General features: G+C 41.6%; 1 protein-coding gene across 1 annotated transcript in view; it reads left to right on the plus strand.

Moving 5' to 3' along the window:
* Window positions 1–17,880, plus strand: part of LOC139570878 (neuroendocrine convertase 2-like) — a 67,106-nt gene that overhangs the window by 39,958 nt on the left and 9,268 nt on the right. The window contains exons 8-10 of the mRNA XM_071393176.1: window positions 1,418–1,593; window positions 9,129–9,344; window positions 11,584–11,684. Coding sequence (XP_071249277.1) covers window positions 1,418–1,593; window positions 9,129–9,344; window positions 11,584–11,684 — 493 coding nt within the window. The remainder of the gene's footprint in view (window positions 1–1,417; window positions 1,594–9,128; window positions 9,345–11,583; window positions 11,685–17,880) is intronic.

Raw genomic sequence — 17,880 nt, forward strand, 5'->3', positions numbered from 1 at the left:
AATTAAGAAGTAAAACTTTTCAGAATGAGGCTCGAGGGAAGTTTACTCTTTGTTAGAGGCGCGTTACACAGAGGCTCGCTACATGTTGTTTTCCTCCGGTATTGAACACAGATCATCGTCTTCAATTTTATTGATTATTTACGTTAAAAAATACCTAAATGTGTATTTCAAAAGTAGTTTGAAATGTTTGGACAAAGCTTACAGGTAACTTTTGAGATATTTTGTAGTCAAGTTGCGCAAGTTGGAACTGGTGTTTTTCTGGATCAAACGCGCCAAATAAATTGACATTTTGGATATAAATCGACGCAATTAATCGAACAAAAGGACCATTTGTGATGTTTATGGGACATATTGGAGTGCCAACAGAAGAAGCTCGTCAAAGGTAAGGCATGAAATATATCTATATTTCTGCGTTTTGTGTCCTGCCTGGAGGGTTGAAATATGATGGTCTGTGTTTGTTTGCTTGGGTGCTATGCTCAGATAATAGCATCCTTTGCTTTCGCATTTTTGAAATCTGACACGTTGGCTGGATTCACAACAAGTGTAGCTTTAATTTGGTATATTGAATGTGTGATATCATCAAAGTTAAATTTTTATAGTAATTTATATGATTTTGGCGCTCTGCATTTTCACTGGATGTTGGCCAGTTGGGACGCTAGCATCCCACATATCCCAGAGAGGTTTTAACATCTGCTAACCATGTGCACGTGACCAATAACATTTAATTTGATTCTACACAGACACTCCCCAGTATTGATCAGCTTGTGAACTCACAGACAAATTATATCTTTGGTTTTATACAATACTGTAAATGTGAGAATGCAGTTGCAGAAGCAAAATTACAACACTCGATATAGACAATTCCATTCTTCCATTTCTCATTGAATTCTCCCTTTGATTTGGCTATGGAAGCAGCTATGTCACACTTTGTTTTGGGTGGAATTCAAATTTCCAATTGAGAGACTTCTTCATCAGTATGTTGTTAATAACCTCGAACTCATCAATTTCCATAGAGGTTGAAAGGAGTTATGGAAGCACCATAATGAAGGATTTGATGTTACAATTAATTGGTTTAGAGATTTCATTATGTTTACATACGTTTTTCTCCAAATAGGTGCATCAACGGGGGCTGAATATATTTCATATATACAGTTTGTATAAAGACTGGCCTAACATAAAGAGATGTAGGTTAAACTGTAGCACCAACACAAATTACCTAATTGCTAACTGGTATATTTTGTTATAAAGTACTTTCTCCAGTTTTTAAAGCAATAGTCAAGCCATACAAAATATATTTGGTCAACAGTGGCTTAGCATTTTAATAATGTGTAACCAATGGCTTGACTGATTCATACGATAGACAATGTGTATCTTACACTACATGTCTCTCCCCACCCATCCTCTCCTCCTCCCCCAGGTATCCGTATGCTGGACCAGCCCTTCATGACGGACATCATCGAGGCATCATCCATCAGCCATATGCCCCAGGTCATTGACATCTACAGTGCTAGTTGGGGTCCCACCGATGACGGCAAGACAGTAGACGGACCCAGAGAGCTCACTTTGCAAGCCATGGCTGATGGAGTCAACAAGGTGCACACACACACACACACACACACACACACACACACACACACACACACACACACACACACACACACACACACACACACACACACACACACACACACACACACACACACACACACACACACACACACACACACACACACACACACACACACACACACACACAAACACACTGGGCTGACTGGAAATAACAGGCTTATAGAGTACCTGTACTTGTCTTACTGGGGTAACTGTGTTCTTTGAAGAGGCATACATTATATTAGACTCAAGACACAGAATAGGAAAAAGAACAGCCTTGCTGTTACACACTTTCACAGACACCCCCTAGACACACACAGTTAGTTAGGATACTGCCAGTGGCAATTAGCTGCTTGATGATTCACAATACCATGCAGGGGGTGGTCTGATCTGCTCTGACCCTATCTCATCCAATGTTGTTGAGGAGGTGCAAAATGTGCTCTAAGATAAACACAACTAATCAAGCAGTATTCCACTATGCCTCTCTCATGCTAATGATCACATATGTAAACCATTACGTAGGCTAGGCACGATGCACGTTGTACAATAACAAAAATAGTACTTTCTTTTCCACCGACCTAAGATGAGAATAATTCAATTCGATTATTTTCCATTAAACAGCCATGCATGTTTTTTGTTATTCTCTTTAACAGCTGGGGAACACTTGTCACCCCCGCCCCGGTACAATCACTTCACTCTAAACAAGATACTTAGTTTGCATCTTGAGCGAGGTGGCTTCATTTTGCAAATTGACATGGATAATGGAAATAAATCATATGGAATATTCTGGAAGCGGTGCTTGATACATAAGAGTGCTTCATTTTGGGAGCGCTGGAGACAATAGCCGTGCACATATGTAATCTCACTGCATTTCAAACGGCACTTTGCAATTTAGATGGAGAGGCAGGAATAGATGTGGTGAGAGGGACACATACGCAAATCAGGTTTACCTAGATCAGGGGTTACCAACATAAGGGACCTTCCTTGATTTGAGGGAGAAAATATGTACAGTTGTGGCCAAATATGTTGGCCGCAACTGAATTATTCTAAAATAATTAAATAAACCCAGTCACTACAAAGATGCAGCCATCCTTTCTAACTCAGTTGACGGAGAGGAAGGAAAGCGCTCAGGGATTTCACCATATCACCTTCACTTGTATCTTTGTAGTGACCAGGTGTATTGATACTATCCAAAGTGTGATGACTAACTTCACCATTCTCAAAGGGATATTCAATGTCTGCTTTTTTATTTTTACCCATCTGCCAATAGGTGCCTTTCTTTGCGAGGCATTGTAAAACCTCCCTGGTCTTTGTGGTTGAATCTGTTTGAAATTCACTGCTCGACTTCAATGCACATTTCACATGTTTTTTTTGTAATTTAAGTAATTCAATGTTATGGGGGTTTTAAGGTAAGTGGTACGCTGTTCAGCTAAAATGTGGAGCGTATGGAAATTCATCAGTTATTCTGCGCTCTGGCACACTCAGACGAGACTGCTCTGAAATCAGAGTAGATACCCAGAGCGAATTTACCAGCAATGTCTGACAGTTGTCGCAGTGACATCATAAACATTCTATTGAAATAGGTACTTGCATAGTGGAGTCTTTTGGTTAGGCATGTAGCTAACTAGCTAAACAATGCACCATAATCCCAACTCATAAAGTTACTACCCTACATGAATCTGCAGGTAACTAACCAACCAGGTTCAATGTTAACTGGCTAACATTAGGCTACAACTAGCAATGCAAATTGAGGTACGAATAAGGTACGAATAATATTGAGGTACGAATAATATTACTACATAGATCATACACGTAACGTTAGACAGCTAGCCAGACAGCTAATGTTAGCTAAATACAATTGAGTCTGTTTTAGTCATTATCCGTCTGTGACTGATAATTGCACTACTGAGAAGACTCTGGTCCACCTCGTTATGAGAGTTCTGCATGGGCAGTACTTTAACTTGAAATGAAAATGACTGACAAAATTAGAAATGTGTAATATCTGAAAATGTAGCTAGCTAGACTCTCTTACCTGTATACATGGATGGACTTTTCTCCCTCTCTGTCACGGATGTCATGCTTGACCTTAGTTTGAAGATGTAACCCAGAAACAGGTGTTTTATACAACAGCCTTCTGTGTGTTCTCTTTTCCACTCTGTCTGCATATTTGCAAAAAAATGCCAGATTTTTCTCCACCTCCTTAGCTATCATACTCTAGTTCAACTCATTTAAAAACACAGTCCACCAAAAAGTGGAGAGCAACACTTATGCAGTTGTACTACGTGATGTCTTTCAAAAAAAGCTGCGTTAGAAAGGATTACCCACACATACTGAACAGCTCATATTATAGACAGAAGCGGGCTACATGGCAGACAAATCCAAACTCATCTCTCGGCATGTCCAGCCCACTCATTATCTCAGACAATCATGGCTAGCGGGAAGGTTCCTGTCTTTTTCTGTGGCTAAACCAACTAAACCCCTAATTTAACAATTGTATTCATATTTACATATGGCATACACGTGTGTCATTAAGGCACATGAAAGTTCACATGTTCCATAAGGCATTTCTGCCAAAAAAATACATTTTGATAAATGCCGATGCTGTGAAGTAGTGACTCGCGACATACACCTAGTTTCCTGAATCGGGTCACATTTATATGTGCAGGGATACTGGAGTGATGGAGTTAGATACTGTGCAACGGGATATAAGATAAACAGTGTGTAGAGTCAGTATAAATGTATACGCATATTATGTGTAATTGAGCAAATGATGAGTATTGTGTGTGTGTTGGAGTGACAGCGTGTGTGATTGTGTAGGGCCCTGTGAGTATGCATAGAGACAGTGCAAATATATATTTTTTAAAGGTCAAGAAAGATACAAGGTAAACAGTCCGTGTAGCTATTTTGTTAGCTATTTATCCGTCGTATTGCTTGGGGATAGAAGCTGTTCAAGAGCCTGTTGGTGTCAGACTTGATGCACCGGTACCTCTTGCCGTGGGTGGTTGGGGTCTTTGACGATTTTCCAGGCCTTCTTTTCACATCGCCTGATATAGAGGTCCTGGATGGCAGGGAGCTCGGCCCAGTGATGTACTGGGCTGTCCTCACAACACTCTGTAGTGCCATGTGATCAAGGGCGGTACTATTGCCATACCAAGCAGTGATGCAGCCAGTCAATATGCTCTCAGTGGTACAGCTGTAGATCTTTTTCAGGATTTGTGTGTTTGAACCATTTTAATTCTTTAGTGATTTGGAACCGAGGAACTTGAAGCTGTCTACCTGCTCCACTGCCACCCCGTCGATGTGGATGGGGGTGTGCTCGCCCCCCCATTTCCTGTAGTCCGTGATCAGCTCCTTGGTCTTGCTGACGTTGAGGGAAAGGTTGTTACTCCGGCACCACACTGCCAGGTCACTGACTTCATCCCTGTAGGCTGGCTCATCATCGCCAGTGATCAGTCCTACCGCTGTCGTGTTATCAGCGAACTTGATAATGGAGTTGAGGGTCAGCGTGGTGGAGGTGATGTTGCCTACCCTCCCCACCTGTTGTCAGAAAGTCCAGAATCTAGTTGCAGAAAGAGGTGTTCAGACCCAGAGTCCTAAGCTTGGTGACGAGCTTGTAGGGGACAATGGTGTTGAACGCTGAGCTGTAGTCAATGAACAGCATTCTCACATAGGTATTCCCCTTATCTATGGGGGTGGGTGCAGTGTTGAGAGCAATTGAGATTGCGTCATCTATGGATCTCTTGGGGCGGTATGCAAATTGGAGTGGGTCTAGGGTGTCTGGGATGGTGGAGTTAATGTGTGCCATAACCAGCCTCTCAAAGCACTTCATGATTACAGAAGTGAGTGGTACAGGGCGGTAGTCATTGTGGAATGAAGCCTTAGAGTTCTTGGGGACAGGAATGATGGTAAACATCTTTAAACATGTAGAGATTATAGACTGGGAATACGGAGAGGTTGAAAATGACCATGAAAATGCCTATCAGCTGTTCTGCGCATGCTCTGAGAATGCGCCCTGGAATACCGTCAGGCCCCGCGGCCTTGCGGTTATCGATGACAATGTGGAAGACGTAAATGCTGTTTTACACAGGGTCAATGAAAATCTGTGTTTCACCCCCCCCAAAGCTCTGTCCCTACTCTCAAAAAGGAATTTCTCAGTTTTACACTCAAACTTTGTAATTAAAGAGGCCAGGTTCCACTCATTCAGTGTATCTTTACAAAGCTGTCCATTCATTGGCCTTGACCTCTGCATTTAAGTACAGAAATATAAAAATTATGGAAACATACACAACATGACCAAAAGTATGAAACCATGAAAAACTTTACAGTTTGCATTTGGCTTTGGGGCAGGTAGCGTCCTCCTGGCATCCGCCAAACCCAGATTCATCCGTCAGAATGCCAGATGGTGAAGTGTGATTCATCACTCCAGAGATCGCGTTCCCACTTCTCCAGAGTCCAATGGCGGCGAGCTTTAGACCACTCCAGTCGACGCTTGACATTGCGCATGGTGATCTTAAGCTTGTGTGTGACTGCTAGGCCATGGGAACCCATTTCATGCTCCCAACAAACAGTTATTGTGCTGACATTGCTTCCAGAGGCAGTTTGGAACTCGATAGTGAGCGTTACAACCAAGGACAGACAATTTTTACGCGCTGCGAGCTTCAGCACTCTGGGGTCCCGTTCTTTGAGCTTGTGTGGCCTACCACTTCGTGCAGAAATATGACGAACTGACGAACTGACATCCTATGACGGTGCCACATTTAAAGTCACTGAGCTCTTCAGTATGTCCATTCTACCGCCAATGTTTGTCTATGAAGATTGCATGACTGTGTGCTCGATTTTATTCACCTGTCAGCAACAGGTGTGGCTGAAATAGCCCAATCCACTAATTTGAAGGAGTGTCCACATACTTTGTTTATATAGTGTAGCTAGCTAGTTAGCTAGCTAAACTAACTTGGCTACATGACATTTAAGGTAAACTCTAACGTTAGCTAGCCAACAGAATTTGCATCCATTCTCCTCAACTTCACAAGTCCGACTAAAGCTGCCACTGTCAGAAACCATTGAAAACCAGTACAGTAACGCCAGATAACTCAATCAATCACCATGCAAGCATAAGATAAGCCTGCCAAATGGCTTGGTTAAATTTACCCATATATAGAATAAGTCAAATCTAACTTTAGTAACTTAGCTAGCTAGCCAGCAAATTTAGGTAACATAGCTAAGGAGTGAAACATTGTCTGAGACAGTCCAGAAGAAGTTTCAGACTAAGCTAGCTAAGGTACCTAGCTAGCTTTAACTAGCTACCATTACAGACACTGACATAGTTTATACACTTCAGTAAGATAGTGTCGCGGGCATGGTCGTGAGGCTAACTTTGTTAGCTAGCTAACGTTACCACAGCCAGATATATTAGAACAGAAAATGGCTAGCTAGCTAACTGTTGTATGCTATCTAACTAACACTCAATCTAATGTTAGCTAGCTACCTAATTATGATTGAACAACCTATTTAACCTGAATGACCATCAAATACATAATTTGTAACATCTGTTACATACAGTTGAAGTTGGAAGTTTACATACACCTTAGCGAAATACATTTAAACTAAGTTTTTCACAATTCCTGACATTTAATCCCAGTAAAAATGCCCTGTCTTAGGTCAGTTAGGATCACCACTTTATTTTAAGAATGTGAAATATCAGAATAATAGTAGAGAGAATAATTTATTTCAGCTTTTATTTCTTTCATCACATTCCCAGTGGGTCAGAAGTTTACATACACTCAATAAGTATGGGTCAAACGTTTCGGGTGGCCTTCCACAAGCTTCCCACAATAAGTTGGGTGAATTTTGGCCCATTCCTCCTGACAGAGCTGATGTAACTGAGTCAGGTGTCTAGGCCTCCTTGCTCACACATGCTTTTTCAGTTCTGCCCACACATGTTCTATAGGATTGAGGTCAGGACTTTGTGATGGCCACTCCAATACCAATACCTTGACCTTGACCATTTACGACCAAGCTTTAACTTCCTGACTGAAGTCTTGAGATGTTGCTTCAATATATCCACATGATTTTCCTACCTCATGATGCCATCTATTTTGTGAAGTGCACCAGTCCCTAAAGCAGCAAAGCTCCCCCACAACATGATGCTGCCACCCCCGTGCTTCACGGTTGGGATGGTGTTCTTCGGCTTGCAAGTTCCCCCTTTTTCCTCCAAACATAACGATGGTCATTATGGCCAAGCAGTTCTATTTTTGTTTCATCAGACCAGAGGACATTTCTCCAAAAAATATGATCTTTGTTCCCCTGTGCAGTCTTTGTCTCCACCGTAGTCTGGCTTTTTTATGGCGGTTTTGGAGCAGTGTCTTCTTCCTTGCTGAGCAGCCGTTGAGGTTATGTCAATATAGGATTCATTTTACTGTGGATATAGATACTTTTGTACCTGTTTCTTCCAGCATCTTCATGGTTCTTTGCTATTGTTCTGGGATTTATTTTCACTTTTGCACCAAAGTACGTTCATCTCTAGGAGACAGAACACGTCTCCTTCCTGACAGCTGCGTGGTCCTATGGTGTTTATACTTGCGTACTATTGTTTGTACAGATGAACGTGGTACCTTCAGGCGTTTGGAAATTGCTCGCAATGATGAACCAGACTTGTGGAGGTCTAATTGTGATACAGCGAATTATAAGTGAATTAATCTGTCTGCAAACAAATGTTTACTGCCTGTAAACAAATTACTTGCGTCATGCACAAAGTAGATGTCCTTACCGCCTTGCCAAAACTATAGTTTGTTAACAAGAAATTTGTGGAATGGTTGAAAAACGTGTTTTAATGACGCCAACCTAAGTGTATCTTAACTGCATTTTTTGGTGTGTAAATTACACCTCAAAGCCAAGCATGCAAGAAGCCTTGACCTGTCTGGTGCACACATATTTCTCTGTCCTCAGTTTGATGAATCTGTATTTTTACCTTGTAACTGATTGCTTATGGAAAGAGAGAAGGAACAACACATGTTAAGAACAAATCATTTTTTACAATGACGGTCTACTGGGGAACAGTGGGTTAACTGCCTTGTTCACGGGCAGAACAACAGAATTTTACCTTGTCAGCTCAGGGATTTGAGTTACTGGCCCAAAGCTCTAACCATTAGTCTACCTACCGCCCCAGCACTACTACAAATGTACTGCTATCACTACAGATGTAGGATCTTAATATGAGCCAGTTTGCTACAGCAGGAAAATAAACCTGCAGCAACTGGAAATGTGAATTGTTATCTGGATTATAATTAATGACTTTTTTTGTAGGTGTTGATACATTTTTCGGGAATAAAAATCAAGTCTGAAATGTATAGGTGGAAATTACAAACTTTTAAACCTCATATACACTATACGTTTTATATTTCCTGCATTGCAGGAAAGTTCTCCTGCTACAGGGTGATAACATTAAGATCTACATCTGTACCACTTCCACTGCTTCTACCCCTATAACACATCCTGAAGCCAGTTGATGTGTTGTCTTGTAGGGCCGAGGAGGGAAAGGCAGTATCTACGTATGGGCCTCTGGAGACGGTGGTAGCTATGACGACTGTAACTGCGATGGTTACGCCTCCAGCATGTGGACCATCTCCATCAACTCAGCCATCAACGACGGCCGCACGGCCCTGTATGACGAGAGCTGCTCCTCCACCCTCGCATCCACCTTCAGCAACGGACGCAAGAGGAACCCTGAGGCTGGCGTGGTGAGTGTGTTAGAAGGGGTGTGAAAAAAAGAGAGAGGGAGTGGTTGACCAAGTTCATCTCATTGTTATCCTCAGGCTGAGTACTTTGAGTACACTGAGTGCATATATCTGCCATCAGAGTAAAGGACTGGGACAATGACATAGCAGAGAGAGATGGACTATAACTTTCTGCTTGGTTGTTATATCTGCATTTATCTGGAGTATTATCTCGACGTGCAGAGTTATCACAAGACAATGTATGAATCATCTGTGCCATAGGGGGCGGAAGGGAGGGAGAGAGGGATGAGATAGGCCCTAAATTGACACGTCACTATGGCAAACTATTTGACCATGGTTACTGATTAAAACCTTGACAAAGTACAAGCTCAGTGAGCACATCCTTGCAATTGAGAAGGGTAGACACAGGAAAAACTGGCTCCCTGTTGAGGAAAGGCTGTGCAACCACAGCACCACAGCAGAACCCAAGATAGAGCTGCATTTCCTGACAAAATGTAAAAAATATAAAGAGAGTGTAATTTCCACAAATTTGAAAGTCTTACTAAAGGATTCAAAGACCTCTCTGATGAGAATAGGCTACCCGTCCTGTTGGGGGAGGACGCAGAGAGCTGTGGGTTGGCAAAGCACTACATTGCTACCTGCCATAAAATGAGGAACAGTGTCTGACAGACCAACCAACCTGCACATGTCCACTATGTTATTGTTACTGCTCAATGTATGGTTATTTTGACCCTTGATTATTGTTGTTACTGATTGTCCCATTAACAGTCTTGATTATTACAATTTTAATGATGTTAATATTGTAAATGTATCACTTAAACTCCAAAGTACGCTTTGGCAATACAGTAGCTTGAGAAAGTATTCAACCCCTTGGCATTTTTCCTATTTTGTTGCCTTACAACCTGGAATTAAAATGTTTTTTTGGGGGGTGTTTGTATCATTTAATTTACACAACATGCCTACCACTTTGAAGATGCAAAATATTATTTATTGTGAAACAAACAAGAAATAAGACGAAAAGACTGAGAACTTGAGCGTGCATAACTATTCACTCCCCCAAAGTCAACACTTTGTAGAGACACCTTTTGCAGCAATTTCAGCTACAAGTCTCATGGGGTGTCTCTATAAGCTTGTCAAATCTAGCCACTGGGATTTTTGCCCATTCTTCAAGGCAAAACTGCTCCAGCTCCTTCAAGTTGGATGGGTTCCGCTGGTGTACAGCAATCTTTAAGTCATACCACAGATTCTCAATTGGATTGAGGTCTGGTCTTTGACTAGGCCATTCCAAGACATTTAAATGTTTCCCCTTAAACCACTCGTGTTGCTTTAGCATTATGCTTAGGGTCATTGTCCTGCTGGAAGGTGAACCTCCATCCCAGTCTCAAATCTCTGGAAGACTTTCCCTCAAGAGGCTTCCTGTATTTAGCGTCATCCATCATTCCTTCAATTCTGACCAGTTTCCCAGTCCCTGCCAATGAAAAACATCCCCACAGCAAAAAAAAATCTTTAAGCAATGGCTTTTTTTCTGGCCACTCTGCCGTAAATCCCAGCTCTGTGGTATGTACGGCTTAAAGGGGTCCAATGGAGCTTTGCAGCTCCTTCATGGTTATCTTTGGTCACTTTGTTGCCTCTCTGATTACTTCCCTCCTTGCCTGGTCCGTGAGTTTTGGTGGGCGGCCCTCTCATGGCAGGCTTGTTGTGGTGCAATATTCTTAAAAAAAAATTAATAATGGATTTAATGGTGCTCAGTGGGATGTTCAAAGTTTCTGATAATTTTTTATAACCCAATCCTGATCTGTACTTCTCCACAACTTTGTCCCTGACCTGTTTGGAGTTCTCCTTGGTCTTCATGGTGCCGCTTGCTTGGTGTTTATACACCTGTCATCAATGGGTGTGGCTGAAATCGTCGAATCCCCATGCTCCCCATGCTTTTGTATATATAGTGTATATGAGAACCGTATTTGACAGCACTGTTTGTGTTTTGACTTGCACCAGAAAGCCATGACGGTTGAGAGAGCCAAGGATTCCCTCATGGGCTTCTTCCTCTCTGACTAATTGGATAAGACCTCTGATTATCTGTAATTAAACTACACATCTGAATCAAATGTTTACTGAATAATTTGCATTCTTGAAGTCTTTACTTTTCCACCTTCCTCTCCCCTCCTCTCCTCTCCTCTTGTTGAATGTTGTTAGCTCACTGATATGACTACAGTTTTCGTCTTCCATCGTTGTGTTATGGTAGGCCACCACGGACCTGTATGGAAACTGCACCCTGCGCCACTCTGGAACATCAGCAGCAGCTCCTGAAGCAGCCGGAGTGTTTGCCTTGGCGTTGGAGGCCAAGTATGTACACACACACACACACACACACACACACACACACACACACACACACACACACACACACACACACACACACACACACACACACACACACACACACACACACACACACACACACACACACACACACACACACACACACACACACACACACACCTCATCTGCCCTCCTCATCATTTGCCCCACACGCCCATGGACAAATGCTGCAGCTTAAATATTTATACAGCCATTACCGGTCAGTGTCTGAAGTACTTACTCCTACACAGAATATGGCTTCTGCTGTTCTCACTGTATTAAAATGGATGAGATGTTTTGAATAAATGCAGCTCCACAGTGACTGAAACCATGACTGTCTCATTACAAACTACCTATTCCTTTCTCTGTCTTTCTCTCCCAGAGTCAAATTCAAGTTTCTCTCTCTCTCTCTCTCTCTCTCTCTCTCTCTCTCTCTCTCTCTCTCTCTCTCTCTCTCTCTCTCTCTCTCTCTCTCTCTCTCTCTCTCTCTCTCTCTCCCCCCCCCCCCAGGGCCTTTCTTCTTCTTATCTCCCTCCATTGCTCTCCTCCTCTTCAGACCACTTCATATCTTCTCTCTTCATTGAATCACTTATTTACCAAACCTGCCATTAGGCCCACAGACTTACTCCATGAAAAAAAGTGTTGTCTTGCCCAGTTTTTACTCTGTGTTCGTGCCAGGGATACAAATAATGTTTGGCCTGGCTGGTGTTCTTTATACCTCATTACATGGCAGAAAAATAAAAAGATTTATCTTGAAGACTACGCTCAAAGCGCACATTCATATTTTATTAATTACCGAAAGGCACATATACATGAAACAGAGCGACTCAGCACTAGCTGGTGATGTAAGATGCTGGAGTGTTCTCCCAGCAATTCCAGCCGGGACACGTAAGTCACGTTGTTGACAAGTAAACCAGAGGAATACCTCAGCCCATTTCCACGATGATAAAATCCATAATGATAATGCATAGTTTTGTTTTGGGGTTTTATTATGTTCAACAAAGATTAGCAAAGATTAGCACTATGTCAATAGCGATAATTAAACATCTTTAATTTCAAACATCATGAATTCATAGCCAATGTGAAAACTTTTAATTTCGTCCTTATGGTCGCAAAAATGTAAAATCTAGGGCACTGCATCGCAGTGCTAGCTGCGCAGTGCTAGCTGCGCCACCAGAGTCTCTGGGTTCACGCCCAGGCTGGGCTGGGTTCGCGCCCAGGCTCTGTCGCAGCCGGCCGCAACCGGGAGATCCGTGGGGCGACGCACAATTGGCATAGCGTCGTCCGGGTTAGGGAGGGTTTGGCCGGTAGGGAGGGTTTGGCCGGTAGGGATATCCTTGTCTCAGTATGTAAAAATGTAATAAAAATGTATGCACTCTACTGTAAGTCGCTCTGGATAAGAGCGTCTGCTAAATGACTAAAATGTAATGTAAAAAATGGAAGGCAATTGGCACATTTGATCTGAACAATATAATATAATATATTTGACATTGCTTGTTCTAACATTTCTGTATTTCTTAATTCCTTAATTTTGGGGGGATTTGCATGTTTTTTTTGGTTACTTATTACTGTACGGTTGGAGCAAGTAACATAAGCATTTCGCTAAACTAAGCATTTTGGTCACCCCTTTGCTGCTATGACAGCCTCCACTCCTCTGGCAGGGATTTCACTAGATGTTGAAACATTGCTGTGGGGACTTGCTTCCATTCAGCAACAAGAGCATTAGTTTGGTCGGGCAGTGATGTTGGGTGATTAGGCCTGGCTTGCAGTCGATGTTCCAATTCATCCCAAAGGTGTTCGATGGGGTTTTCGGAGTTCTTCCACATCGATCTCGACAAACCATTTCTGTATGAACCTCGCTTTGTGCACGGGGGCATTGTCATGCTGAAACAGGAAAGGGCCTTCCCCAAACTTTAGTTTGCTCTATGCATTGGGGCAGGTAGCGTTCTCCTGGCATCAGCCAAATCCAGATTCGTCTGTCGGACTGCCAGATGGCGAAGCGTGATTCATTACTTAAGAGAATACGTTTCCACTGCTCCAGAGTCCAATGGCGGCGAGCTTTACACCACTGCAGATGACGCTTGGCATTGCGCATGGTGATCTTAGGCTTGTGTGCGGCAGCTCGGGCATGAAACCCATTTCATGAAGCTCCAGACGAACGGTTCTTGTGCAGAGGTTGCTTCCAGAGGCAGTTCGGAACTCGGTAGTGAGTGTTGCAAACGAGGACAGACGATTTTTACGCACTACATTGCTTCAGCACTCGGCGGTCTCTTTCTGTGAGCTTGTGTGGCCTACGACTTTACGGCTGAGCCGTTGTTGCTCCACAATAACAGCACTTACAGTTGACCAGGGCAGCTTTAGCAGGGCAGAAATGTGATGAACTGACTTGTTGGAAAGGTGGCATCGTATGACGGTGCCTTGTTGAAAGTCACTGAGCCCTTCAGTATGGGCCATTCTACTGCCAATGTTTGTCTAGGAGATTGCATGGCTGTGTGCTCGATTTTATACACCTGTCATCAACGGTTGTGGCGGAAAAAGCTGAATCCACAAATTTGAAGGGCTGTCCACATACTTGTGCAGCTCTGGCTGTCGGTAAAAAGCTGGTGTGTGTTACTGAGTGCAAAGACCCTTTTTACTGGCCAAACACACTTGAACTGTGTGGTGTCAGGAGTCAGTGAGTCAGCACAGAACAAAGCTGTCATTCCACAGTAGAGATAAGAAAGAGACGTGCTGCCAGATGTCTCAAAGCAGAGACCCTTTATGTTCACACATCTGAGGCTTCATCATCAGTGTATCAAGAGATCAGACCTTTATTTCATTCATTACTTTTATGAATGTATTAAATGCACCAGAATCCATTCAGTCTTTTATTGGATTTGTGTATAATTTCCCTTACTTTGTGATCTACAAGGAGGTGTACATGATTAAGTACATGATTTGCTGGATTCTCAAATTTCAACTTTCATGTAGTCTACTGTGCTGTAGATAGGTGGTTTTGATAGCTTGCATGTCAAGGTGAATTGAATAGATTAATGAATATGTTTTTATCTACCACCCCAGTCAACATGATATCATAGGAAAACGTAATCCTTTCACTTTTTTCTAAAAGTTTAGTAACCGTCTTTCCACACAACCCATCGTGACCTTATAATTCCCTGTGTTGAGTTTCAGTTTACTGTGGTAACAGGAATAGGCTTCATTCATCCTCAACATGGTGCTTCATTCTGTCCCTGCAGTCACACAAAAAAAACGGTCTTCCATCCTCTCTAGAACGGTCAATTCTTAATGTAAAAACTCAGGGCATTGTTAAAGTGTCCCCAGGAGGCCTTTCATTGAATTTCCTCAACCCTGTAATTACAGGGGAATGAAAACACAAAGTATTAGAACACCAGCTAACTGTAACTGTAAATCCCCATATTAGCATTGCTGCTTCACTGGCAGGGTTTCCCAAAACTGTCTGAAAGACCATGAACGCATCCATTAATGAGCAAAATTTGCGGGTGTCAAACCAAGTATGAAATGAGACATATTTTGAAAACTGAGGAACAGCCCTTTCAAATGAAATGACATACAATAGCACCACATCAATCAAATTGTAATCAGACAAGAAAAAACACCTGTAAAAATGTGTATGTTCAAATTCACAAGAATGTTCCATTACAATAAAATTTGGTAAACACTTTACAATAAAGTTCCATTTGTAAAGGGTTTATAAAGGGGTTAAAATTAAGTTATTAATGATTATTTAATATGTTGTAAATGCATTATAAACCATTCGTAAATGGTGATCGCATTGGTCAAAATAGGGCAGTAATGTCAGTGTTTGCCAAATAGTAATCCAACATTTACCTCCAGTTATTATCCATTTATAAATGCCCTGACAAATGCTTATAAGATTAAACCTTATGTATAATAATACAACCTTATTTTTAATAGTTGCACAGTTGAAGAATAGGTATTTTCTCACTTTTGGGTGCTCTGTTCCAGGAACAGAAGAGGTTGGTTTTCATGATGTGTCTTGCCCCACTTTTGAACTATTTCTGTTCTTGGGACAGAGTAACAATGCATCGCACCCAAAGGTGAGAAAATAACTATTGTTTAACTGAGCAACCATTTAAAACAATGTTGCATGATGATACATAAAGGTTCAATAGTATACACATTTGTAAGTGCATGTATAAATGGTTAATAGCTGGAAATAAATAGTGGCTCACTATTTGGAAAGCACTGACTGGCTATCGCACTATTTTGACCAGTTTGTTATAACCCATTTATTAAAGGTTTATAATGCATTTACAAATTATTAAATAACCATCAATAACGTAATTACAAACCCTTTATAAACCCTTTACAAATGGAATCTTGTAAAGTTTTACCAACACGTTCTTATCTGGTTTGATTATTAAACACAACCCTGGCTTCCGGGTTGGATGCGCGCTGTGTTAAGAAGCAGTGCGGCTTGGTTGGGTTGTGTTTCGGAGGACGCATGGCTTTCGACCTTCGTCTCTCCCGAGCCCGTACGGGAGTTGTAGCGATGAGACAAGATAGTAATTACTAGCGATTGGATACCACGAAAATTGGGGAGAAAAGGGGATAAAAAAAATAAAAATAGATTATTAAACACATATCTGCACCAAAACATATTACAAATGGCATTTAGTTTTAAATATGATAAGGAAAAACATACACAAATAATAAAATATGAATAAATCAAGAACTTTATTGACTCAAACCTGAAAACAATGTGCAAGTTACATCAAACTTTGGAATCACAAAATATGATAAGAATAAGGCATATTATAACAATAATTAACTTTTACAACTTCAATCGCTTCTGTACATACTAGGCCTATAGCCTAATACACAAGGCATATAGCCTTATACCTTCCACTAGGCCTATAGCCTAATATAAGAAGAGTCAGAATGGGAACAAATTAAAAGCGTGCATGGGAGGTGAAATGACCAGTGACAATCTGAGCTATTGGGTGAAGACTAGGATTCCCTTTACTAGTGCCTATGTCCACAATGAGTAACACTCACTGGAGCACCATAACCTAAAACAATTTCGGTCCCCTACGATGCATAACTGCTTTCCCTTGCATTATGGTGCAACATAAACAAACCATGTCATATTATCCTTTCTATTTTTTAATCTAGGCTGTGAGGGTGTGATTGTCCCTCAGCCCTGTCTGCAGCCTCAGCAGCATGTTGTCCAGTCTCTCCAGCCCTGTCTGCCCTTGGCAGCGTAGGGACAGCTTCTATTGGGGCGGCAGGTAGCCTAGTGGTTAGAGTGTTGGGACAGTAACCGAAAGATTGCTAGATCGAATCCCTGAGCTGATAAGGTACAAATCTGTCGTTCTGCCCCTGAACAAGGCAGTTCATCCATTGTTCCTAGGCTGTCATTGTAAATAAGAATTTGTTCTTAACTGACTTGCCTTGTTAAATAAAAAAATATTGACTGCCTGGTGCACAGGTGACATATCTACAGTGTAGTCCTCACGAAGGTCTGAGAGCTGAGTCCACCAGTGTCAGAGAGGAGAGAGAAATAATTGCATACAGTGTGTGTACATGTAAACTAAATAGTACATAACAATAATACATCATTGACAGTTGTAAACTAGACCAGGATGATTTAGTTTCCATGCTGAATACCAGCCCGAGCTTTCAAAAGTCATAGCTATTGGCTAGCTACATAGCTATCATCATAAGGGTTAGGCTTAGGCACCATTCATTCTTGCAATCAACAGCCAGCAGGCTTATTATTTTTAGGAATCATATCACAGATAACGACACAATTGGATATCTAGCTAAGTATTTATTTATATATCTAACTGATGACACCAGGCAGGCTAAAACTCCATCCCACACAAAACATGGTGAAAATTCAGGCAGTCTTTTCAAACAGCTCTTACACTAAAATTACATGATCATCATTTTCACAATTTCACAGTATTATTCCAATCTCATAGTGTGGTAATATACAGTTGAAGTCGGAAGTTTACATACACCTTAGCCAAATACATTTAAACTCAGTTTTTCACAATTCCTGACATTTAATCCCAGTAAAAATTCCCTGTTTTAGGACAGTTAGGATCACCACTCTATTTTAAGAATGTGAAATGTCAGAATAATAGTAGAGAGAATGATTTATTTTAGCTTTTATTTCTTTCATCACATTCCC

This window comes from Salvelinus alpinus, chromosome 3 (genome assembly GCF_045679555.1).
Source record: "Salvelinus alpinus chromosome 3, SLU_Salpinus.1, whole genome shotgun sequence".
Classification (NCBI taxonomy): domain Eukaryota; kingdom Metazoa; phylum Chordata; class Actinopteri; order Salmoniformes; family Salmonidae; genus Salvelinus; species Salvelinus alpinus.